The sequence below is a fragment of the Balaenoptera ricei genome, chromosome 9 (genome assembly GCF_028023285.1).
Source record: "Balaenoptera ricei isolate mBalRic1 chromosome 9, mBalRic1.hap2, whole genome shotgun sequence".
Classification (NCBI taxonomy): domain Eukaryota; kingdom Metazoa; phylum Chordata; class Mammalia; order Artiodactyla; family Balaenopteridae; genus Balaenoptera; species Balaenoptera ricei.
The window spans coordinates 15726360-15752302 of NC_082647.1; the positions used below are offsets into that span (position 1 = coordinate 15726360).

Sequence of the window (25943 nt, forward strand, 5' to 3'; positions counted from 1 at the left end):
CCCATGGTTAAGGTGGGGACGAGAGCAGTACCAACAACAGTGTAATCTAAGAGCTTGTACAACAGGTGAAGGTGACACAACAGAGCACACCCATAGGTGAACAGCTCCAGAGGAGGAATGCTCCAGTCCCGCCTACCTCACACCACAGATCAGAAACATAGCTCAGAAACAGATCTGGGGGACTCTACTCTGACAACTAGGGAGCAGACCCCACCCCCGACAGGGCAGTGACAACCACAGAGCAAAGGGGAGGCCCTGCTCAATATCCAGTGCAGGTTCTGGTCACCACAACATCAGTCACACCTCCTATCAAGGGGATAACAGCTAGCAAACACTGAGGAAAGAGGTGGCAGACATCTATACTAAAAAGAGCCCTCTCACCAAAAAATATTAAACCCATGCAGGCTACACAGGGACGTTCCCACATAAAAATAGCCCTCTGTGACAGTCTGAGGGTCTGGCATTGGGAGGAAGAACCCCCAGAGCATTTAGCCTTGAAGGCCAGTGGGGCTTGAGTGCAGGACCTCCACAGGGCTGGAGGAAACAGAGACTCCACTCTTGGAGGGTGCACACAAGGTCTCACGTGCACTGGGACCCAGCACACAGGAGTACTTCCATAGGGACCTGGGCTAGACCTACCTAGGGGTCTTGGAGGGTCTCCTGGGGAGGTTAAGGTAGACTATAACTCACTGTGGGGGCAAAGAGACTGGTAGCAGAACCCCCAGGGAATATTGATTGGAGTGAGCTCTCCTGGAAGTCCACATTTCAGCACTAAGACCCAGCCCCACCCAATAACCTGCACACTCTAGTGCTGGAAAGCCTCATACCAACAACCAACGAGATAGGAACACAGCCCCACCCATCAGAAGACAGGCTGCCTAAAGTCGTACTGAGATCACAGCCACCTCAAAACACACCCCTTGACATGGACATGGCCCTGCCCATCAGAGGGACATGACCCAGCTCCACCCACCAGAGGGCAGGCACCAGTCTCTCCCAACAGGAAGCCTGCACAAGCCCCTGGACCAACCTCACCCACCAGGGGGCAGACACCAGAAGCAAGAGGAACTATGATCCTGCAGACTGTGGAAAGGAGACCATGAACACAGAAAGTCAGACAAAATGAGATGACAGAGAAATATGTTGCAAATGAAGGAAGAAGATAAAAACCCACAAGAACAACTAAATGAAGTGGAGATAGGCAATCTACCTGAAAAAAGTTATATGACCTTTAGAAAAAAGCAAGAAAATAATTTCCATAAAAGTTAGAAGATAAATTACCTCTTGAGGGAGAGATGGTTTTGAATTGGGAAGGGCACACAGAGGGTTTCTGGGGGTTGGTATATTCTAATTTTGGATCTGTGTGCTGGTTACTCAGATGTTAGCTTTAAAAGTATTCACCCTTCTATATATTTCAAAATTTTAAATGTTAAAAAAATAAGGAAGTAGATCAAAAATAAAAGGTAAGTGACTCAAATAAATTCAAAACTTTAGATCCAAAGAATGTAGTAACCTGGGCATGAAACATCCATTTTTGGCCTTGGACCTACTATTTGTTCTCCTTTGTTTGGATCCAATTGCTTGCCAAGCTTTGTAGAGTCTACCCCACGATTTGTATCCTTCAGCCAAGTTACTTCTTTTCTAGGCCCCAGCCAAATTATTTTCCTCGCAGCCACCAACCAAATTTAAGTCCTTATTATTTGTTGCCTGATTTATTAGAGAAGCCATCTCACTTGATCTCTATGTATTTCGCCTCTTCTCATCTTAATTCGATTTAACGTTGGCAGGTTAATAGCTTTGAAATATGAACCTACTTTTTTCTCCCTGGTAGTTTTTTGTTACCATCTACCCCACCCCCCGCCCCCCCTCTCCAGCAAACCATTTTTTGCAGCTTGATGTGCAGCATTCATTGCCTCTGGAGAGGAATGACATAAAATGCAGAAGTTAGTTCTTGGTATTTGATTTCTAAGAGCCAAGGCTTCTGTGGCAGGAGTGTGAGTGTGAAGGGGTCACAGGTACTGCAGAGAACTCAGGATACACATTCTACTAAAAGTAAAAACAAACACCAGCTGAATTATTTTCTTTGACTCTTAAAATACTAGCTCATATAGCATTTTACAAAAATATAAATGAGTCGCCATTACTTAAAAGTTATTAATTACTTTACAATATTCTTTGAAAAATGTGAGAAGATCAGGCCACACTGGACTTTTGTTTATGCATGACAATTAGGTGTAGTGGAGAAATTACCATCTTCATTTAGAATGGTGAGTGGAATCCCTGGTACTCTATTTATTGTGTCTTGTACCGTCAATCACCTCCTAAGTGTTACTTGCACATGTTTTTTGTGTTTTTGTTTTTGTTTTTGTTTTGTAGCAAAGAAGAAAAGAAAGCATTTCTTGCACTTATATCTATTATCAAAATGAGAAAGCAGAACAAAACTGAGAAATAGACTTGGCTCTCTAGGACCACTTATTTATGGTTCCTGCCTTGTCCCTGGTCCCTTTAGGTAGAGATTGTGGGAACATCCTCAACCCTGACAAAGATTCTTTCATGGACCAAACTCTAATCAGGTTCTTTTGAACTCGTTTCCAACTTGGACTTTCATACTCATCTCTGCTCTGTCCAGGCTTAGGAAGAATCCTGCTAAGTCAGTTTAACCACAACCTCTCACCCTCCATATCTGATCACACTTGATATCAAATCAGGTTCCTCCTCCTCCACCATGCCCCAGGAGATGTCTAGTCGCCCCACCCTGTCTTCAGCAAGAATCCTGTTAGGTCAGTTTAGCCAGAATCGCCCCTTATTCCTGATGTTTCCTCTTAGTAACTTTCTACCCACAGATCCCAACCCTGCACCTTGGTTATAAATTCTCACTTGCCCATGTATTCAGAGTTGACACCGATCTCTCTTCCCTACTACAAAATTCCATCACGGTGGCCCCTTGATGTTTCAGGCTCCTCCTTGGTACTCAAGGGATTGGACTTCACCTCTCCTTTGCCCCATATACAAAGCCTTTTGCTCACTCTTCAGAGTGTGAAAACTGTTTACAGCTATAGAAATCTTAACCAGAGCCACCCAGGAAGGGATACTGGATCAGTTACAACCCCAACCTAGGCTACTCCTTCCCTATAGCTTGGTGTTTCCTGATCTACCCCATAACTAGACTTGTTCACTGTTACTTTCATCTTTGAACAAGCACTTCAGCTTTTCTTTATATTTTATTTATAAGTGTATTTATTTTTTCTGCCTTCAGTCACTCACGGATTTCAAATCCCTTGTTTCTAGTCCATTGTTTCGATCCCTGTGTTACCTAGAAAAATGCCTCATACATGGTAGGCACACAATAAATATTTATTGAACTGAATTATTGCCCATTTTCCAAAATATTTACCATTGGTCCCAGATGTGTGTCATTTGCACACTTGGTAACATTCTTGAGTTTTACTTGAAGTCTTTGATAAATATTGGTTATTAACTCATGGGCTGATATACATAAAAACCAAATTAATTTCTATCAAAGCAGAAAAAGGAACAAGATTCAAAACTCTTGCCTATCGGACTTTCTCAGACAGAGATATAGGGAGAGAGACAGGAAGAAGGGAGACTTGCTGGGAGGCTATTATAGACTATTTCATCCCTGTATGAAAACATTCTGGGAATCTGTCCTAGGGAAATGGCGCATAGATAATTTGTACAGTTCAGTTTTCATTAGTTAGTGATCATCAAATGAGGAAATGCACAGAGTGCTTGGTGCTACTAAATGTTAGTTCCATCTCAAATTCCCTGACTCCACAGGCACGAAACACCTCCACAGGCATGAAAGTTGGGCATATTAAGAGAAAAAAAATCTTTGTAAATCAGGAGAAGCTAGGCTGGTTGGCCTGACACAGCTGCACAATAATGTTCCTCCGGGCTGCTGTTCTACAGTTCCTATCGCCACGTGTGTGACAGTGGAGTCTCAAATGGGCAGATGCTGGAGGAGAGGGTGTTGTTAGTCTTCCTTATCTCAGCCTTTCATCTCTGCTCCTACCCCGACTCCCCCTGAAGACAAGCCTAAATCTTCCCCTGGCGCCTGCTAACTTCTGTATCAAAATGGAACAGGATCCCAGGACAAATATTGACTGACTTGATTATATACATGAAATGTGAAGGATTTCAGTTAATGAGTTACCTCAGCCTGTCATTCTCCTTCCATCTCTTGTGGAATGAAAGGTTTTGAAAAGCACCTCAGGCACGCCAAGGGGGGAAGACTGAATTTTGGCATCAGATTTCATCTCTAGGACTAAGATTCTGACGTTAAATCTAATTCGGTGCTTTTATTTCCTGGTGACCGACTTGGGCATGGGTACTCCTAGTGTCTGTCTCATCAGCCCTCGGTAGATGGTGAGGGAGTTGTCAGTTGTACGGCTTTGAACAGAAACTGCTGAGTGTTCCAGCTCAGAGATACTCCACCCTCTCCACTCCCCGTCTCCCCCTCAACCTAGCTCTGCCTATCCCCCTCCCCCAAATCTTCCATGGTGGGCATTTTTCCTCACATTAGAGTGTCCAATTTTGTGAGACATACCTTTAGTTCTGTATTTCTGATCACAAATTTGGTTTGCGCATGCACAATCTTCATTTCTAATAGTATTCCTCGAATGCCATATTCTCTAACTGCAGTATGTCTTATCTTCTGAAGTGAGTTACAACTCTTTTTGGGAAGTGACACATGAATGCTTTTGAATGTCTCCATCCTGTAGCATTTAATATTACTAGACACATAGCAGGCACTTAATATTTATTGGTAGATGCAGCACTTTGAGCCCCACTGAGTTTCAGGAGATAGATAGAGAGATAGAGAGATAGATAGAATGATAGATGTGCAAGCAAGGAGCCATATAATTGATAGAGAGTCATTGAAATGAGTAGAGGCATGACATAATTAGATTCATATCCTAGATCTATCATTCTATCTATCTATCTATCTATCTATCTATCTATCTATCTATCTATCCATCCTAGGTACTTTCTGGATATATTCCTAGATACTTTCATATATAGAAATACATATAGAAAGTCATAGAAATATACAGCTGCATTGACATAACATACATTTATAACAGGTAATATAGTATAGGGACTCAGAGGATAGGATCTAGGCCAAAACTACATTGGTTCAAATTCCAGTTCTCTTCCTCAGCATTATAAGTTTGGGACATTTTATTTTATCTTGCCATGCCTCAGTTTTCTCATCTGTAAAACGGGGCAAAATGGTTATCTCTTTCATAATGTTGTGAGGATTAAATTAGAAAATGCATGTACTATAAAGTACTACAAAGAGTTCCTGGCACACGGTTAAGTGTTAAAAAAATTTTAGCTATTATTATTGTATGCATTTACAACTCCATATCCTCTGATGCACATATATATATATATATATCTCCTTTCATTCACTTGACAAGGATTACCTGAACACCCAGCACACATACTATACTGGGAATATAGAGCTGAACAAGACATGGTCTCTTTCCTGATGGATTTTACATCTGATAGGGAAGATTGCACAGCAACAATGGTAACAATATAGTGTGATAAGTGCTACAACAGAGTTGAGTATGAGGGGCTATGTGAACACGCAGGACGGGCAAGTTGTGGTGGCTGGGAGATGAGTTTCTAAGGAGAGGTATCCTCCAGCTGAGTCTTGCAGGTTTAGTAAAAATTAGTCAGCTCAGGAGAAAGCGTGTTCCAGGTGGAGGGCAGCATGTTCAAGGTCATGGAGATGGGAGAGTTGTTCAAGGAACTCAGGTAGCTATGTTTTACATGAGGGAGAGGTGGAAGAGTGGTGGTAGATACTGCTGGACTGACAGGTCTTGACTAAACCATAAGGCCCAATGTGCAAGTGAGGAGTATGGCCTCTACCCTATAATTGATAGGGAGCCATTGAAAAATTAGGCAGAGGCATGACATAATCAGATTCATATCCTTGTGCCTCTGTGCTTCTCTTTCTGCCTACAGTGTCCTGCCTCAGCTCTGCTTCTCTGCCTAGCTAACTCATATTTAGTTTAACAGAGTTCATGCACACATGATCATTCAAATTTCAGTAGCATTTCTAGATATAATCACTGTTTATTCTGGTAATCAGCATTAAATGTGGAATTGCAATGTGGAAAGCAGAAAGATATTTTTCTTACAAGTAGAAGCTTTTCTGTGTTTTAATGGAAACCCACTTCAGTCCTCATGGTCAAATCTAACTATTCCCTTTCCTGTGTTTTCAGAGAGATACTGTTTATAATTCTCAGACAGCATTTACTCTTCATTGTTCTATGATTAATTAGTTATTAGAGTCTGTCTCCTCTATTAGATTTTTAATCACTAGACAGCAGAGGCACTGTTCTCTTCATATTTGAAGCTTCTATAGCCTAGTGCTTCATACATGGTAGGTTTTCACTAAATGTTTTGTTGGACTGAACTAAAAATTCTCAAATATGAACTTAAAAAAATCATAAACCATAAACTCAGAAATTTTATGTACTTCAGTTCAACCTAATAACCAGCATTCAGGCTGAATTTTAGTAAAGGAAGCAGAAAGGTCCCATTCTTTAAGCCAAGATACTTTAAAATCATAAACTAATTTAGTTTAACCGTTGGCTCAGTACTTACTCAGCCAAACAGCAGTCCTTCAAGGTTGCATTCATTATTACAAAAATTAAATCAATGAAATCCATTCAAAATGAATTACAGATTATCCTTTAGGAAAGTGTTAATTAAAAAAAAAAAACAGAGAGAGATAAGCTTACCAATCTAGGTTCTGAGTAGGTACCAAGTCCGATGATAGGAATGCTGTTTCCATCACTTAGAGGTATGCGGTGATATGCAGCACTGAGGTACATCTTGCAAAGTCTGAGGTTTCAATTTCTAGAAATGATTCTGAACACCACAGAAAAGCCTTTTTGAAAAGGTGTCCTAATGCCTATTTAATCAAAGAAAGGAGAGCCAGAGGGAGGAGCAGTGGGAGGGAAGAGAGATTTCTCAACCTGTTTTTTTTTCAGGTTGTTCTGGAAATCCTAATTGAGGTTGTCCTTTGAACTTATCAGAGGCATGTAAATAATAACCCATTTTGATCTTATGCTTACTTCCCTGCAAAGAAATGATTTTAAAAATAAAAGGAAACAAATCTAGCTGGCTTCTGTCAGCTAGGATGCTTTGGTTGGTAAGTAACAGACCTATCGCAAATTCTCTGAAATAATAAAAGAAATTTATTGGTCTATATTCCTGAAAACCCCAACCTTAGGGCTAGCTCCAGGTGTGACTAAGTTTTCCAGGACTTCCCTAGAGATTTGGGCTAGCAGGACTGGGAAGGGGTCTGGAATTTTTATCACCTAGTTAAGTGGGAAACTGGACTGGAGGGGAAAATGATATGGCCAGGAACCAGTTTTTCACTCTCAGTTCATTTCTCTGCCTCCTTGCTCTCTCAGTGGATTTTCTCTTTATCACTGAAAGATGGTAACCAGTCCTTAGAGTGACATGGTTCCAGGCTCCAACCCAACAAAAAAAGGGATTTTACGTCATAGCTCACACAGTAATCCAGAAATAGGGTCCAGTTGGCCTCAATTGCCTTTCTTAGTTCCTGGAGCCAACCACTAAGTCAATCACAGGGGTCAAAGAAAATAAAAGACTGATTGCTTTAATGTAATTAGAAGCCATTTCTAAATTTGGAGTTGGGCTTAATCCCACCTGGGCAGATTCTGGAGATGTTAAGAAAAAGGAAAGGAGTAGCAGTTAGTGAAACAATTAACACATGTTTATTATAGTCTTCCTCCAAAGGATTGTGCTGTTTATGAGAGTTTTAGACCTGGTGATCTTAAAGATAACTGTGTCCATGATGGTGAAAGTATCCTGAAGTATGTCTCTAACTGACTTGTCTTCTCTCCAGGACAACCTCATTCTTGCTTACACACACATGATCAGCCAGTGGACACAATAATTTCAACTATGTTGGGGCAGGGTGGAATATGGGCAGTAGTGATCTTCAACATTGTTTGTAATTCGATCCAACAAACACTTATTGTGCACCTTTGTGTGCTAAGATGTTGGCTATATATGTTTCTTTATTTTTCTTATTTTTGACTTTTTTGGTGTTTAGCTCTGAATTTTAGCACATGCACAGATTTGCGTAACTGCCATCACAATTGGGATATTGAAAAATTCTATAACCCAAAGAATTCCTTCATGCTATTTGTTTGTAATCAAAAGCTCCCCCACCAGCAACTCGTAAAAATCACTCTCTGTTTTCCGTTGCTATAGTTTTATATTTTGAGAATATCATGTGAATTGAATCATATAGTATGTGACCTTTTGAAATTGGCTTCTTTCACTCAGCATAACACCTTTGAGATTCATACAGGTTGTTGTTTGTATCAATAGCTTATTTGTTTTTAATTGCTGAGTAGTAATGTATATATACATTATATATATGTGCCACCATTTGTTTCTCTATTTGAAGGACATTGGTTTGTTTCCAGTTTTTGATGATTGTGAATAGTGCTGCTATAAATATTTGTGTACAGGTTTTTGCATGAATATTAGTTTTCATTTCTCTTGGTTAAATACCCAGGAGTGGGATTGCTGGGTCATGTGGTGTGTTTAACTTTGTAGGAAGCTGCCAAACTGCTTTTCAGCATGATTATATCATTTTGCATCCCCATTAGCAATGCACGCGAATTGCTATTTTTCCGCATCTTTGACAGCACTTAGCATTGTCGGTATTTTTTAATTTTAGTCATTCTGATAGGTTTGTCATGGTATCTCATTGTTAATTTTAATTTGCATTGTGGATAATGATGTTGAACACTTTTTCACATACTTATTTGCCATCTATATCTCCTCGTGGTGAAGTGCCTATTCAAACATGGGTTCAGTGCCCATTTTTTAGTGGAGTTGTTTGTCTTCGTAGTGTTGAGTTTTGAGATTTCTTGGTAAATCCTTAATACATGCTCTCTACTGAATACATGGTTTACAAATATTTTTTTTTCTCAGTATGTAGTTTGTCTTTTCATTCTCTTGACTGTGTCTTTCATGCAGCAAAAGATTTTAATTTTGATAACGTTCAATTTTTTTGTGTTGTTTTAGAGTTTCATGTGAAAGAATTTTTTGTCTAACCCTAGGTCACAGAAGTTTTATTCTATTTTTTTTCTAAAAGTTTTATATAGTTTCATGTTTTCCATTTAGATCAATAATCCATTCAGAGTAAATTTTTGTATAATCTAGCATATTTAGGTAGAGGTGTTTTGTTTTCTTTTACGTAAGGGTATCCTATTGTTCCAGTTCCATTAGTTGAAAAAAAGTATGCTTTCTTCACTGAATTTCTTTTGCACTACTGTTAAAAATCAAAGGTCATATTTGGGTAAATCTACTTTTGGACTTTCTACTTGGTTTCATTGATTTATGTGTCTCTTCCTTTACTGATACCACATTGTTTAAATTATTCTAATTTTATAAAAGGACTTAAAATCAAATGGTATAATTTCTCCAACTTTATTCTTCTTTTCCAAAAGTGTCTTAGCTATCCTTATTTATTAACTTTCTATATAAATGTTAGAATCAGCTTGTCTGTGTCTTCAAAAGTCCTGCTAGAATTTTTTGAATTGAGTTAAATCTGTAGATCAATTTCTTATCTTTACTCCTTTGAGTCTTTGAATCCATGAACACAGTATTTCTCTCCATTTATTTAGGTCTTCAGCATTTTGAAGTTTTCAGCCATACACATCCTATATTTGTTTTGTTAGATTTATACCTAAGTATAGGTATAAATATTTATTTCTTAGAGCCATTGTACATGGCATTTAAAAAATCCTGTTTCCAACTGTACATTGCTAATACATAGAAATAGGGTTGATTTTTATGGCTTCAATCATTTAGTATTTATTGAGACTTGATTTGTTTTTGTTGCCTGACATACTGTCTATCATGGAGAATATTCCACATGTGCTTGAGAAAAATATGCAATCTGCTGTTTTGGGTAGGGTCTTCTCTAGATGTCTTTTAGATATAGTTGGTTCATAGCACAATTCAAGTCCTCTATTTTTAAACTGATCTTCTTTCTAGTTGTTTTATCTATTCTTTAGAGGCGTATTGAAGTTTCTAACTGTTACTGTAAAACTGTCTATTTCTCCTTTCAACTATGTCAGTTTTTTGCTTCATATATTTTGTGGTTCTTTTGTTAGAGGCATATATGTTTATAATTGGTATATCTTGATATATTGACCCTTTTGTCAACATGTAATGTCCTTCTTTGTCTCATAACGATTATTGACTTCAAGTCCATGTTGTCTGATATTAGTATATCCACCCCAGGTCTCTTTTGGCATTTTTTTATTGCATGGAATTTATTTTTCATCCTTTTACTTTCAATCTATTTATGTACTTGGATTTAAAGTGAGTCTCTTTTAGACAACATATATTTGGATCATTTTAAAAAATCTATTCTTCCAATCTCTTCTTTTTAATTGGAGGGTTCAATCCATTTACAGTTAAGTAATTATGTATAAGAAAGGATTTACTTCTGCAATTTTGCTGTTTGTTTTCTCTATGTCTTATTTTCTTTTTATTCCTCAATTTTCTTTTTATCCCTCCACTACTGCCTTGTTCTGTGAGTGATTTTTCTTTTCTAGTTTACTGTTCTGACTCCCATCTTGTTTCCTTTTCTGTATACTTAAAAAAAGGTTATTTCCTGTATGTTTTAGTCAGCTTGGCTGCTATAACAAAATATCATAGACTGTGTGGCTTCAGCAACAGCCATTTATTTTTCACAGTTATGAAGACTGAAAAGTCCAAGGTCAAGGTCAAGATACTGGCAATGAGTTCCTGATGAGAGCTCTCTTCCTGGCTTTCAGATGGCCTACTTCTATTTATGTCTTCACATGGTGGGGAAAAGAGAGAGAGCGAGAGAGAGAACAAGCACACTCTGATCTCTTCTTATAAGGGTATAAATCTCATCATGAAGACCTCACACTCATGACCTCATCTAATTACCTCCCAAAGGCCCCATCTTCAAATACCATCCACAATGGGAGTTAGGGCTTCAACATATGAATTTTGGGGAGACACAATACAGTCCATAATACTAGGGTTACCCTGGGGTTACAATTAGCATTTTAACTTTGTAAGAATCAAGTTTGAATTAGTACCAAGCTACCTTCAGTAGTATTGGGTTGGCCAAAAAGATCATTCGGGCTTTTCCATAACATCTTACGGAAAACCCCAAATGAACTTTTTGGCCAACCCAATACATAAAAACTCTGATCCTTTAAAACTCCATCTCCCCCCTTTATGTTGTTATTTTTACCAATTACATCTTTATACATTGTGGGTCAATTAACATAAATATATAATTATTGCTTTATTTATCTTTTAATCATGTAGAAAAAAAAGAGTTATAAACCAGACATACAATACTACTGGTTTTTGTATTTATCTATGTAACTACATTTACTGTTGTATTCTTTATCTCTTCATATGGCTTCAATTATCCTTTTATTTCAGCCTGGAGGACTCCCTTTAGCATTTCTTGTAGTACAGGTCTACTAGTAATGAGCTCTCTCTGTTTTTGTTCATCTGGGAATGTGCTAATTTCTTCTTTTTTTAAAGGATAGTTTTGCCGGATATGCAGTTATTGGTGGACAGTTCTTTTCTTTCAGCCCTTTAAATATGTCACCCCACTGTCTTCTGGCTTCCAGTTTCCAAAGACAAATGGGCTATTAATTACACACAGTATCCTTGTATGTGATGAATCACTTCTCTCTTGCTGCTTTCTAGGTTCTCCCTTTGTCTTTGGGATTTGACAAGTTGACTATAATGTGTCTTCCTGTGAATCTCTCTTGGTTTATGCTTCTTGGAGTTCATTGAGATTCTTGGATATTTAGATTTATGATTTTCATCTAATCTGGGACATTTTTGGCCATTATTTCTTCAAGTAGTCTTTTTGTTTCTTTCTCTCTTCTCCTTCTGGGACTCCTGGTATGTATATGTCGGTATACTTGATGGTGTCTCATAGGTCTGTTAGGTTTGGATCATTTCTTTCCTTCTTTTCTCTTTTCACTGCTTAAACTGGATGTCAATTGATCTATCTGTATTTTTCATCTCCAGAATTTCTATTTGTTTCAATTCTATAATTTCTACTAATATTCTGTATTTGGTGAGACATATTCTCCTGGTTCCTTTGTTCTTTCTCCATGATTTCCTTTAGCTCTTTGAGCATATTTAAGAGAGTTGATTTAATGTTTCTGTCTAGTAAGTCTAAATGCCTAGGTGTCCTCATGGACAGTGTCTATTAATTTCTTTTCTTCCCCCTGTGAATGAGCCATACTTCCCAGTTTATTTGTATGCACTGTAATTTTTTTTTTTGTTTAAACGTGGAGATTTTTAATATTAAAATGTGACAACTCTGGAAATCAGATTTCCCCCCTCTTCAGGGTTTGTTTTTGCTGTTTGTTGTAGGCTGTTGCTGTTTGCTTGTTTTGTGACTTCTCCAAACTATTTTGGTTAAGTCTGTATTGTTTGTTATGTGAAGTCTGTGTTCCATTAACTTAGGGGTCACCTAGTGTTTTGACAGAGTTTCTTTCAATGGAAAAAGAAAAGGAAAGGAAAGAAAAAAATACTCTCCCAGTCTTTGCAGATTGGTTCTATGTTGGAGCACTCCTTCAGTGCTTAGCCAGGCTGCTTACAATTCTGCCTTAGCCTTCACTCACAGCTTGCACAGAGCCTGAAGGCCAGTGAGAGGTAAAAGCTTGGAGTCTTCTCAGGCCTTTTTTGAGCATGTACCCACCCCTGACACTATGTATACCTGATTCCCTGGTATGCATGGGAGCCTTTAAAGGCCCCTTTACCCCCACATATCTCTTTTCCCTACCTGTTGTTTCCCAGGGTTTCCAGTCTGTCTGTTGCTTGTCCCAACTGTTATCCTTAGCCCGAGGCTGCCACAGCCAATATTTCTGCCTTTAAATGCATATAGGAAAAACCTCCTAGGCTGTCACCTTAGCCCTAGAAATGCTTGTGTCAGGCAAAGTAAAGGCAAGCACTTCAGAGAGCCACCATATGGGCTGGAACTTACAACCACAATTCTTAGAGAATTCTTCGAGAAATTCTGCATTGCTCCCTCTGTCACTAGCCTCCTGCACAAGGAATGTGGGTGCAGTCCTGGTGGCTGGCATCAAATAGGGTTATAGCACGTGGGACGTAGGCGATTTAAATCACCACAGCTGTCTCTTACTGCAAAGCAATAGCTTCTTTCTTCATCAAGCTTTCCCCTGGTTGTAAATTTTTGACTAGACTCCAGAGTTCTGCAAAAAAAATGATGCTGACAGCTTTTTCCAGCTCATCAGTTTTTTTGTAAAGGGACAGAGCCCTGGAGTTCCCTACTCTCCTATTTTCCTCTATTCATTTTTTAAAAATCTTTTAAAATTTCTCTGTTTTGAGATTGGATTATTTCTCTTGACTTATATTCAAGTTCACTTAATCTTTCCTCTGTCTTCTTCTCTTTTCTTTCTCCATTCCGATACTGAACTCATCCACTGAGTTCCTTTTTTTCTTAAATAGACTTTATTTTTTAGAGAAGTTTTAGGTTCACAGCAAAATCGAGCAGAAACTACAAGAGTTCGTGTATACTTTTTGCTCCTCCACGTGCTTCTCCCACTATCACCATCCCCACCAGAGTGGTATACTTGTTACAACTGATGAACCTATACTGACACATCACTATCCACCAAAGTCCATGCTTTACGTCAAAGTCCATGGTTTACATCAGAGTTGACTCTTGGTGTTGTACATTCTATGGGCTTTGAAAAATGTATAATATCATGTGTCCACCATTACAATATCATACAGAATAGTTTCACTGCCCTAAAAATCCACTGTGGTCTGCTTACTCACCCCTCCTTCCTTCCTAATCCCTGGCTTCCACTGATCTTTTTACTGTGTCTGAAGTTTTGTCTTTTCCAGAGTGTCATATAGTTGGAATCATAGATTTTCACATTGGCTTCTTTCACTTAGTAATATGCATATAAGGTTGCTCCATGTCTCCCCCACCCTTCATGTCTTTTCATGGCTTGATAGCTCATTTCTTTTTAGCAGTGAATTATATTCCATTGTTTGGATGGACCACAGCTTCTTCTTTTTTTTTTAAAATAAATTTATTTATTTATTTATTTTTATTTATTTTTGGCTGCGTTGGGTCTTCGTTGCTGTGCACGGGCTTTCTCTAGTTGTGGCGAGCGGGGGCTACTCTTGGTTGCGGTGCGTGGGCTTCTCATTGTAGTGGCTTCTCTTGCTGCGGAGCACGGGCTCTAGGCGCGCCGGCTTCAGTAGTTGTGGCACGCAGGCTCAGTAGTTGTGGTTCGTGGGCTCTAGAGCACAGGCTCAGTAGTTGTGGCCTATAGTCTTAGTTGCTCCGTGGCATGTGGGATCTTCCCGGACCAGAGCTCGAACCCGTGTCCCCTGCATTGGCAGGCAGATTCTTAACCACTGCGCCACCAGGGAAGTCCCCACAGTTTCTTTTTCCATTCACCTACTTAAGGACATCTTGGTTGAGCCCAAGTTTTGGCAATTATGAATAAAGCTGCTACATACATTTGTGTGCAGGTTATCGCATGGACATAAAATTTCAACTCCTTTGGTTTAACTCCAAGGAGCACAATTGCTGGATCATGCTATAAGAACAATTGTTTAGTTTTGTTAGAATATTTGTTTAGTTTTGTAAGAAACTGCCAAACTGTCTTCCAAAGTGGCTACACCAAAGTGGCATTCCCACCAACGATGAATGAAAGTTCTTCTTGCTCCACTTTAATGAGTTTTTTATTTAAGTTATGTTTTTCATTTCTAAAATTACTATTTGATCATTCTTTATTAAAAAAAATTTCTTTGTTGAGACTTTCTATTTTTTCACTGGCTTCAAGAGTGTTCTTGATTGTTGGTAAGGCACTTTTGTAATAGCTGCTTTAACATCTTTGCCAAATAATTACAATCTCTATGACATCTTGGCATTGACATCTTTTGGTTTTATCCTACATAAATTTATATTTTCCTTGTTATTCACTTGCAATGTAAATTCAGATTATATTGAAGAGTTTTTGAATATTAGGTCTTAAGACATTGGGTCCTATTTATATCCTGTAAAATGTTGATATTTTTTGTTTTAGAAGGCAGTCAACCTGGTTAGGTTTAGGCCACAAGGTTCCCCTGCCTCTGTGAACTATGGTTCATTTCTCAGATTTTGCAGTGATCTTTGGATTTATCTTGCATGTATAGTAGCTGATGGCAAATCTGGGACTTAGGCAGTGGTGTATCTATATAGTTCATTTCTCAAAATATTTGATATAACGAATAGTATCTGACCCAAGCATACACAGTTTAGGGGTGAGCCCAGGGTAGTTCACAAACAACTTTATGGTGTCACTTTCCCAAATTCTTCCCTCACTACAATCTCTTGGTTACTTTCTAGTTCCTTAATGTTCTCTTTTGGTCTTCTATCTAGAAAGGTTTTATTACCCCGCTGCTCTATTGTGTGCTTCCACAACTGCACCTGAATCTAGGGCCATGTGACAAGAGACTATAGAGACAGTATAAAGGCAAGAGAGGTTCGATCCACTCTCTTGGAACTGCAGCTCCACTGAAAAAAGAGGAAGCTTTCCCTTCTGCATAGTTTTGGATTCTGCTGGCCTGTATTACCTGAGAATGCTACAACACCTACCATGGAATTTCTTGGGAACTATGCCACAAGTTAATAGAGGGGAAAGAAAAAGAGGCAAAAAAGTAGGGGAAAGTAGGGGATTTTCAGATTCTGTAATTATTATGAGTTTCTCTCTCAAGCCAGAACTAGAGGTCTTCTCCTGAAGTTCTGTCTGCACTCTGGTGCCCACTATCTGGTTGCCAGGGTGATACTGAGAGAGCCCAGTGACACTTGAGTTTTGTTCTTCTTTCCTAATCCACCTGCTACTATTTACTTTTCAGAGTCCTGAAATAACTTCCTCACATACTATTTCATGTTTTATAGCTGTATTCAGTGGGAGAGTCAGGGTAGAATATGCTTACTTCATCTTACTGGAGCTAGAACCCTCACTTATTCCTAAAATTAATTTTTAATTTATCACACATGCTGACTAAATTGATGTGAATTTACATATTGGATGGTTTTTCTTTTGAGAAATGGCTGGAGTTGCTCTTTATATATTGATACTCTCAAAATAAATTGACCTAATTTAAAATAACTCATTTTCATTCAGTAAAAGAATTGCTTATGAATTATTTCTTTGCTGATATAAATTCACAAATAATTTTATTGATTACAATAATGTGATTATTTTCGAGTATTTACTATGCCCTTTACATAGATTTTCTCATTTAATTTTCACAATTTTATGTGATGGGTGTCCTGAGTTGTATAGAATCCCCCAAAAGCTCATGTTCACCCAAATCCTAAGTATGTGACCTTATTTGGAAACAGAATCTTTGCAGATATAATTAGTTAAGTCATAGTGATATAAAAATGATATAAATGAACTTATTTACAAAACATAAATAGACTCACAGGCATAGAAAACAAACTTATGGTTACCAGAGGGGCAGCGGGGTAGATAAATTAGGAGTTTGGGATTAATATATATACACTACTATGTATAAAATAGATAACCAACAAGGACTTGCTGTATAGCACTGGGAACTATATTCAATGTCTTGTAATAATCTATAATAGAACATATATATATATATATATATATGAGTCACTTTGCTGTACACCTGAAGCTAACAACATTGTAACTTAACTATACTTCAATTTAAAAAATGGTAAAAAAAATAAGGTCATAATGGATTAGGCTGAACCCTAATCCAGTGATTGGTGTTATAAGAAAACAGATACAGACACTTGAGGAAGAATGTCCTGTGTTGATAGAGGCAGAGATTGGAGTATGCATCTACAAGTCAAAGAATACCAGAAATCATTGGCAAAAACCAGAAGCTAGGAAGAAAAAGAAAAGGATTTCTATCTAGAGCCTTCAGAGGGAGTGTAGGCCTGCAGATACCTTGATTTTGGACTTTTAGACTCTAGAACTGTGAAAGAATAAATTTCTTTTGTTTTAAGCTACCCAGTTTGTGGTAATCTGTTATGGCAGCCCACAGAAACTAATATAGTTGGTAATATTATTATAGAAAGGGTCTTGAGGTCAAGAGAATTTGCTTGTCAAAAACTGCTCAGTAACAGGAAAAATTGTCAGTCTGTCTCACTCCAGAGCTCATGCTTTTATCTAATGCCCTCTAGTAACCACAATGGAACTGTACTGTTGACAAATCAGCCACAGAAAGTATTTTAAAGAGAGTGTGCAAATGGCTAACTCAATCAAATCAATCAGTTGACAAATCAATTAGCCACAAAAAAGTATTTTAAAGATATTGTGCAAATGACTATCTCAAACAAGTCTTAATTAGATGAAAATAGAGACCTCCATTTATATAATGTGCTTATAATGCCAACTAGAAACTATTCTCTCTATAGTCTGTTAGTAGAAAAATCCTTACATTTGATCATATCTGAGATAGAAGTTGATCTGTTTACTGGATAGCTAATATTAATAATCACTGTAACAACAAAAATGGTAATAAAAATTTCTTGAGTATATCCTATGTCAGGTGCTTTACATGGTCCCATTTAGTCAATCATTTAGTAGTGCTATTAGTCAAGGACCACTAGCAACATATCTATAAACAAATGAAGTTAGTTTTATAAGCTTCCTGCGGCAAGACTTGCAGTCTGCAGGGAAGCATGGGATGTCTTAGTAAGAAAAGGCTCATTGTAGAAATTGGGCGTGTGTTAGGTGATCTGGGGGGAAGGCTTGAGGATGCAGGTATTTGTGTGTGTGTGTGTGTGTGTGTGTGTGTGTGTGTGTGCACTTTCATAAAGCAGGGGCAATATAGAGTGACTGGATACTTTAACAATTTTTATCTAGGAAGCAGAAGGAACAGAACATGGCTAGAGTTGCCACTGGAGAAAAAGTAGCAGTCACTCATTAGCTGAAGATGGGATATTTGGTAATTTTTGTGGTTGCCTAGTGTCTCCATTCAGGCATAATTATGGAATGGACTTAGTTTTTTCTTATTCCACTCTGGTCATGAAGAGTCCTCATTTGATTCTGACAATCTGTGAAATTATTTAGGTTTAGTGGGAGAATACTATTGCCTAGAGGTAGAAACTAGGCTGGCCGCCAACTGATAGGCATAGGGCTGCTTTTTTTTTTCAGTCGCCACTTTTGGCCAAGGACAGAAAAAGTCAGGCCATGGGATATTAATCTTTGATGTTCAGATCTTTCCCATTGTCAGGATTCTTCTGGTTAGATTGTCTGGGGAATGTCACTTCTAAGTTGGACAAGAGTTAGTCCCTTCTGATCCTTCTATTGTAGAATGAACAGAATGCATTGACCAACTGCAATTCAGGCAATTAACAGAAAATTTTTTTTATTAGTTTGTAAAAGACTATTCATCAAGGGGCCTAGATGACTAAACCCAGGTCTCAAAATGTGCTTTAAAATCTAGTTGGGTCTATTGCAGCATTTATGTATTTGCATCATGGTATGTTCGTTCTGGCAAAAACTCCCTCTTGGTTAGTCAAGAAGAAATCAAGGGCTATGTGACTGTCTGAATACCTTGGCCAATGAATATAAACAGGTGTGATGGGTCTCTAGTGGTAGTATCCACTGAGGAACTGTACTGTTGGGGGGCACAGATTCTATGGAGAGTATAAATATTGCTTATTTTAACAGGAATGAACCAACCACTGGGCCCTACAGGCAGACATATGTTGAGTGAAGTTAAACAATTCCTGCAAAGCAGGATACAGTGACTCTGAAGAGAGCAAACTGACTATTGCAGTGAGGGTGGTTCCTGCTTCTCAGTAAACTAGGTTTGGTTGGCAGGGTTTAATGATCTTACAAGAAGCATTCTGTTGATGTAGATGTATAGTCCAATTTTTACAAGGTTGAAGGTTGGGATTCATAATATGAGAGAACTTTTAGGACCAGAAGAAATCTGCATAAGGAAGTCTATTTTGAAAATGTTTTTAAAAACACCTATTAATTTTTTTCCGCAGGGTCAAGTGGGTATTGATCCACCAATTAGACTTACAGCAGTGACTATGGTCTGAGGAAAATGCATGAGAATGTCTTGTCTCTCTTTAAATGGCACAAAAAGACCATAGGGGTTTAGAAGGAAGAAAATGAAATTGTAGAAAAGCGTACTGAGAAACCTTTAGTCATTTACCAGGGAGCTTCAACGTAGAAAACAAACCCAAAGGAAAAGGGTGTTGAGTTCTCTGAAAATGAATACTTTTCCAGAGATTTGAGCAGAAACTGTCTACTTTGTGTAATTAGTTTCAGCTGAGGGTTTTGAGTCAACTGTTATTTTGGGGGACTGTCTACTTCTGGGAGATTTCAAAGACCTCTCAGCTTGAGGTCTACCAATGAAATGGAAGTCCGATGATTTAGAGAAAATGATGTATTGCTTTTAATTGAAAACATGAATCCAAGGATCACTACCCTAGCCTTTTATTACTGTGTTAATTATTAGCAGTACCTGATAAGGTCCGATTTGTTGGAGCCAAGGCAAATCTCCCTTTATTTTCTTTTCCAGAAGACTCAATCTTCAGATTTCAGGTCATTCAGAGATTGCTTCTGTGATTAATTTGGAAAAGCCACTCATACCTGTTTAATGATAAGATTACTAATATCAGCTTGCAGGAAGGCAAAGACTAGGATTAGAGTGAAACTTCTAAATGCACCGAGTGGGCTGTTATTAACTCATAAAGGGAGTTATAGCCCATGTCATTAAGACTAATGGGAGTACCTTGAGATGTGGAAATTCCAGTCTCTGAGAACTCTGACAATTTTCAGTTTTAGAATTCCTTGGCTTTCTCTACATTTTTGTAAAGATTAAGGATAAGGATAATGAAGTTTTTGAGTAAAAGGCAAAATTCTTCAAAGTTCTTTAACAATAGTCTGGCAGAAAAAGTCTTAATCTACCTTAAAAATAAGCAAAGAATGATCAAAGCATAGTAGAAAATAGTGACTGGATCAATATTTGCTCTTTTATTTCATGCTAACTGGCAGGCTAGCCCATGTAATTGTTACCTGAAGTGAATTTTCTTTTGGAAAAGGCCCATATGCCAAGAGTGAATTTGAATCTGGGTGCATAACTTGCTTGACAACCTCTAGTTTTTGTGTTTAAGTATGAATTATAAATGAACAAAATTAAATTAGGGTTACCAAAAGGTGCATTATTAGTTTGATGTTTGATTACTAAAAGGATTCACAGGGCTCAATTTATGTTCATGTTACAGGCAACAAATATAATAGAGCAATATTATAGCTATATATATATTATATATTATAGCAATAATAGCAGGAGAAGAATATGCACTGGGAGGGGCCTGGAGATCTCAGGTGCAGGTTTCCTTACCCTTCCACCACTGGGTTGCCCAGGATATACTTTGTCTTCAGGTTTTGAACCTCCACTGCCATGTGTGTGAAGCACCTTGGTGCCAAGAAACACAAAGCCTGTTCCAGGTAAGCTGGTTGGTGGCCCAGGCATATTCCAGCCACATGACCAGTCTGAACTGGCAACTCTGCCCGTCAGGTGCAAGTTAAATCCAATTATTACTACTGAACGTTGTTGACAGACTGGTACCTCTGTCTCAAAATAACTCACAGATCTATGGTTACAGAGCCTTTACTTCATATATCTCACAGAGTTTCCAAGGGTCACTATCATGCTCCAGGCAGTTCTGGAGATAAACATTTGGCCAATTCAGATCAGCTGAGATTAGCCCAAAGGTCCAGATAAGGCACAGGCAATTTCCTAACACATGTTAAACAATCAAGGGATTTTTCTTGGGAATTCCCTGGTGGTTAGTCTAGAGGTTAGGACTCTGTGCTCTTACTGCCGAGGGCCTGGGTTCAATCCGTGGTTGGGGAACTAAGACCCCACAAGCCGTGTGGCATGGCCAACAAAACAAAACAAAACAAATAACAGTCAAGGGATTTTTCTTGCTCATGTGTGGAAGGAGAATTGGTGGGTTCAAGGCGCTACAGCTATGGGTAGTGTGATATGTGAAGAAGAAGCAAAGATGACAATAACTTGTCTCCGGGGCCTTTAATTTATCCCATAAATGTATTATAATTATTTCCAACTGACAAGGCATTTAAGTCTAAAACCCAGGAAAAAAAATCTTTTAAAACAGACTTACTTTACCAGTCCTTTATTTAATAACAGATATGTTTCTTTTAACCTGAAAAGTATACAATTATTGATATGTACTTATATTAATACATTTTATTTAGACATAATTAACCTGGGAAGGTAAATTTTCATTTTGATTTATCAGGTCCCCCCCCCCTTTCAAGTTTCATAAACAAAAGAGTTTGTACAGTTTTTCTAAATTAACGAAAATTTGGAGAATGCCAAGTAAACCTGATTATTTTTACCTATTTTTAAAATAAAATTTTGTGGTACCTAGTGGTCTTTCCAGGAAATTCAATGATAGGTTAGTCATCAAAAGACATCTTAATTGAAAAAATTTCACAAGTTGGGACATTTGAAAGGACTCATGAGACCCCACAGAGTCAAGTCAGGTAATGCTTTGATTTAGAGGTGAAGGAGAGAGCACAGCAAGAAGTGCAGGCAAGAATGACAGGTTGGAGAAGTGGCCTACCAGGCTCAAGCTTCTCAGGGGACACGTTCACACACACAGCACGTCCAGTGTCCTGGCTGAACCACCACGATCTATGAGGGGTATCTTAGCCTCGGCTGGAACTCAAAACCGAAGCTCCCAGAATAGATGTTTATGACTCTGCCAGCTAACTTAACTGGTTGGGCCAGTTGCACACCATCAGTAAAGAAACTGATCTTGGGGGTAGAACTGATTTCTAAGGGAGTTTCATTCTTTAACTCACAGACCGTAAAACTGACCCCTTTTTGGCCAAGAGTCAAAAATGTCATCCAGGAGATCCAGAGATAGAGTTTTTCCATTCCATCTGTAAATCAACTCTATCGTCCATATAGTTTTATTTTTCTGAATTTGGGAAAGGCAAAATCAAGAACATCTAGAGGATAAAAGTTATAAACATAAGACACAATTTTGTAGAGGCAGGCACAAGTTATAGGGAATGTTTTATTTTGTCCAGGCATTATTCTTAAAGCAAATCACAGCCAGAAACAATAATTAGTAGAAACTTTTAACTCTTTGAAGCAATAAGGAACTTTTTGTTAAAATGATTAAGAACATGCCAGAATTAATGAGGGCTAACAGAATACTGAGACAATAGAAAAGACATTTTTTATTGAAAAAAAATGTATTTTGTACTATGGTACAAAATAATCGAGTCATTTTACAGAAAGACAACCTAAATTGTAATTTTCACCTTTGGGTCAATATTCATATAATAGTTTGTAATAATGGATTTATTAATATTTAAGTATTTATATGTAAGTATTAAGACATTCAAAGATATATAAATATACAAATAGATGATAAATGTAAAGGTTTTAATTTTAGTCTTAATGTATAATTAATTTATAAGCATATTAAATAAAATTGGTTATCATATTGAGTTTATAATCTTAATCATGTGCAACAATTTCTTTGATAAATAGACAAATTATATTTACTATCTTGTCTTGATATTTGTATTTTTCTGTATTTACTGCTAAGCCTGTAAGGATCGCCTCTACATCAAAGCCTAAGAAACAATAATAAAAACACTTGTCTGGGACTTCCCTGGTGGTCCAGTGGGTGAGGCTCCACACTCCCAATGTAGGATCAGGGAACTAGATCCTGCCTGCAGGCTGCAACGAAGATCCCGTGTGCCGCAACTAAGACCCAGCGCAGCCAAAATAAATAAGTAAAAATAAATAAATAATTATATTAAAAAACCTCTTGTCAATATTATGTGACTGATCAGGTTTGGTGGGCATCTACTGTCTGCCTAGCACTGTTGCCATCTTTGGGAGGCAATCTTCCCTCCATCTTTTTGAAAATTGCTCCTTTACTTAGTCTAGTCACATGGCTATTATAGAGGCTGCTAATCACAGTATCTTTCACTCTTCCTGGCCAGTGTCAGTTGGTCCAGAGGTAAGCACATAAAGTAGGTGGGGTCAGTCAGAATCCCTGCCACGAAGAGGAAGATGATCTGAGAGAATGTAACTGACAAGAAAAGAAAAGCAGTGACAAGTGACGGGAGAATGTCCTGGTTGTGTTTGTATCCACCATTCAGGCCTTCCCAAGGTCCAGCCCTTCTCGCTACTACGTGAACTAGAAGGAAGTGTGTAAGAGGACTTATAAGGAGAGAGATGTAAAATATAGGAAATGTATTTGGTAAAAAACAAATCAGGAATTTTTTTTTAGTAGACAATATAAATGTGAACAAGGATTGCAAGATTCAGAAAACATTTTTGCATTATATATGATGTAACCCATTATGTATGATGTTACCCATATGCAAAAATTTCTTCCAGGTTTATTCCCAGGTATAGCAAGGGCAAAAAGTAATTCTACATGATTGTAAGAGCGATGTTTATGCAGCTGCATTCTGATAATGCAGTCTGACAATTTCACCAGGTATTGTTAAGAAAAGTTACCTAAAACTTGTAAATCATACAGGGGTATTGCTTAAAAAGTTCCTCCAAGAATTATTTAATTCTCTAGAACTCTTTACTACTTGATAAAAATCTAGGTATTGAATTTATATGTTAACTTGTAGATTTCTGTTAGAAAAGATAGTCCCAAAAGTTATAGCTGTCTTGCTCCGTGGGACATTAACCAGTTTTGTATCTAACCCAGCATTTTTTTCTCTAAATTTTTAAAATGTCTTTCCTGATGGATTACTTAAACTTTTGTTTTTAAAATTCTCTTGGAACCAGTTTTATCATTTTATTTGTTCTCTTCTTAATAGGTGAAATAAACCTTTGACATTTGTTTATATTACATTTATATGAGTCATATTTTCAACGTTTTGAAAATTATAGTTTGACAGGATATTTGTGGAGAGTAGTCCTGTCCTTAAATTGGGTGCCTAAATTTAGGGATAAAGGTAAATTTGTTTTGAGTGATACACTCAACAAGTGGTAACTCATTATGTAATCCAGGGCTCTGGAAATGAGAAGGGCTTTTTTAGCCACTTTGCTCAAGATTTTATGGGAGACTTCCAGAAAGAGCAAGACTATGATGGCAGTATAGTGTTTGAGTCTCTCCAAATATACAAGAAAATTTTCCTATGTCCAAACTCCAGAGACAATAATAATAAAACTCTGTGTGTGTCATAAAGTTAGGACATTAATTAGGGTTGATGTTCCTAACTAATGAACAGCTTCTAAAAAAGATGAAGAAGAGCAGCAACACAATAAATTACTTAAAACATTGAATATTCTTCTAAAAAAATGATACAAATGAACTTATTTACAAAACAAAAACAGACTCACAGACTTAGAGAATGAACTTACGGTTACCAGGGGAAAGGTGGGGGGAGGGATAGTTAGGGAGTTTGGGATTGACATGGACACACTGCTATATTTAAAATGAATAATCAACAAGGACCTACAGTATAGCACAGGAAACTCTGCTCAGTATTATGTAACAACCTCAATGGAAAAAGAATTAGAAAAAGAATAGATACACGTATATATATAACTGAATCACTTTGCTGTACACTTGAAACTAACACAACATTGTTAATCAACTATACTACAATATAAAATAAAAAGTTAAAAAAAATTGAACATTCAGATTAAAAGAAACTAAAATGGCCCTTAAACATGTTAAAAGTTGTTCAACCTCTCTCACACACAAAATAACAGAAATGCAAATTAAAACTAAACTGAGATATTATTTTTTACATATCAGACCGGAAAAAATCTGCCCCACTGGGGAGGCTGTGTGGAAGCAGGCACGGTCACACTTTGATGAAGGGAATGCAAGATGGTACACCCCTATGTACCCCTATGGAGGGAAATATGGCAATATCTAGAAAATCACATACACATTTACTCATTGATCTAGCAATCCCTGTCCTAGGAATCTATCCATAGACACAGTGGCAAAAACATAAAATTATGGGTGCACAAGTTTTTGCTACATAAATTATTCATATTTGCAAGACACTAGAAAAAAATCAAAAGAACTATGTGACAAGGACTATTTTGCTGGCACCATGGCTGAATCTTCAGTAGTCTATTCTAATTTTATTTAGCTAGCTGCTCTGGTTGATGATTAGACATCAACCAGAAGACCATGACTTGTATGAACATACATCTATTGACATACTTTCTTTCCCAATAAATGTGATCTTTGGTCAGAGGCATTGTTGTTTGGTAAATAATTACTGTACATGAAGATTCTGTAAATATTTATATTCTAGAAGAAATGCTGTGAGCAAGGAATGCATATCTGAGCCATAATGTCAAACTTCAATGAGAACAAACACTGTCCCCTCTTTGATAGAAAGGATCTGGTGTAATCAATCCATCACAGTCTGTCAATGAAACCAACACAGTCCTCCAGAGAATAGGGCAATATCTGCCATTGTCTTGTTGGGTACCAAGAAGTAACAGGGTCATTCTCTGAGCATCTATACAACTAGCTAGACACTCCCCATGAATTTGTGTTGATCTTTAGACTATTTCTCTTTTCACACAAAGTGGGTAGCTAGAAATACCATGCAACATTCCACCCACTGGGAAGATTTTCTTTCACCTATATCTTCAGGGGTACTCTGGAGTAAGACCATAGTGTAGCAGTCATCCTGTTCTGTCTGGAGTTGGCCATAGTGCATGCCATCTAACTGTAAACCAGGTCTTTGGTTTTCTTCCTTTATTAACTGGTCACATGGAACTTCCCACGAAGATGTATGTATAAGGAAATCACAGAATGTCAG

General features: G+C 37.7%; 1 protein-coding gene across 1 annotated transcript in view; it reads right to left on the reverse strand.

Annotated features, from left to right (window-relative positions):
- Positions 1 to 25943, reverse strand: part of AKR1D1 (aldo-keto reductase family 1 member D1) — an 85132-nt gene that overhangs the window by 24756 nt on the left and 34433 nt on the right. The window contains exons 2-3 of the mRNA XM_059932632.1: positions 19594 to 19721; positions 6780 to 6909 (exon numbers count right to left, since the gene is read on the reverse strand). Coding sequence (XP_059788615.1) covers positions 6780 to 6872 — 93 coding nt within the window. The 5' untranslated portion in view covers positions 6873 to 6909; positions 19594 to 19721. The remainder of the gene's footprint in view (positions 1 to 6779; positions 6910 to 19593; positions 19722 to 25943) is intronic.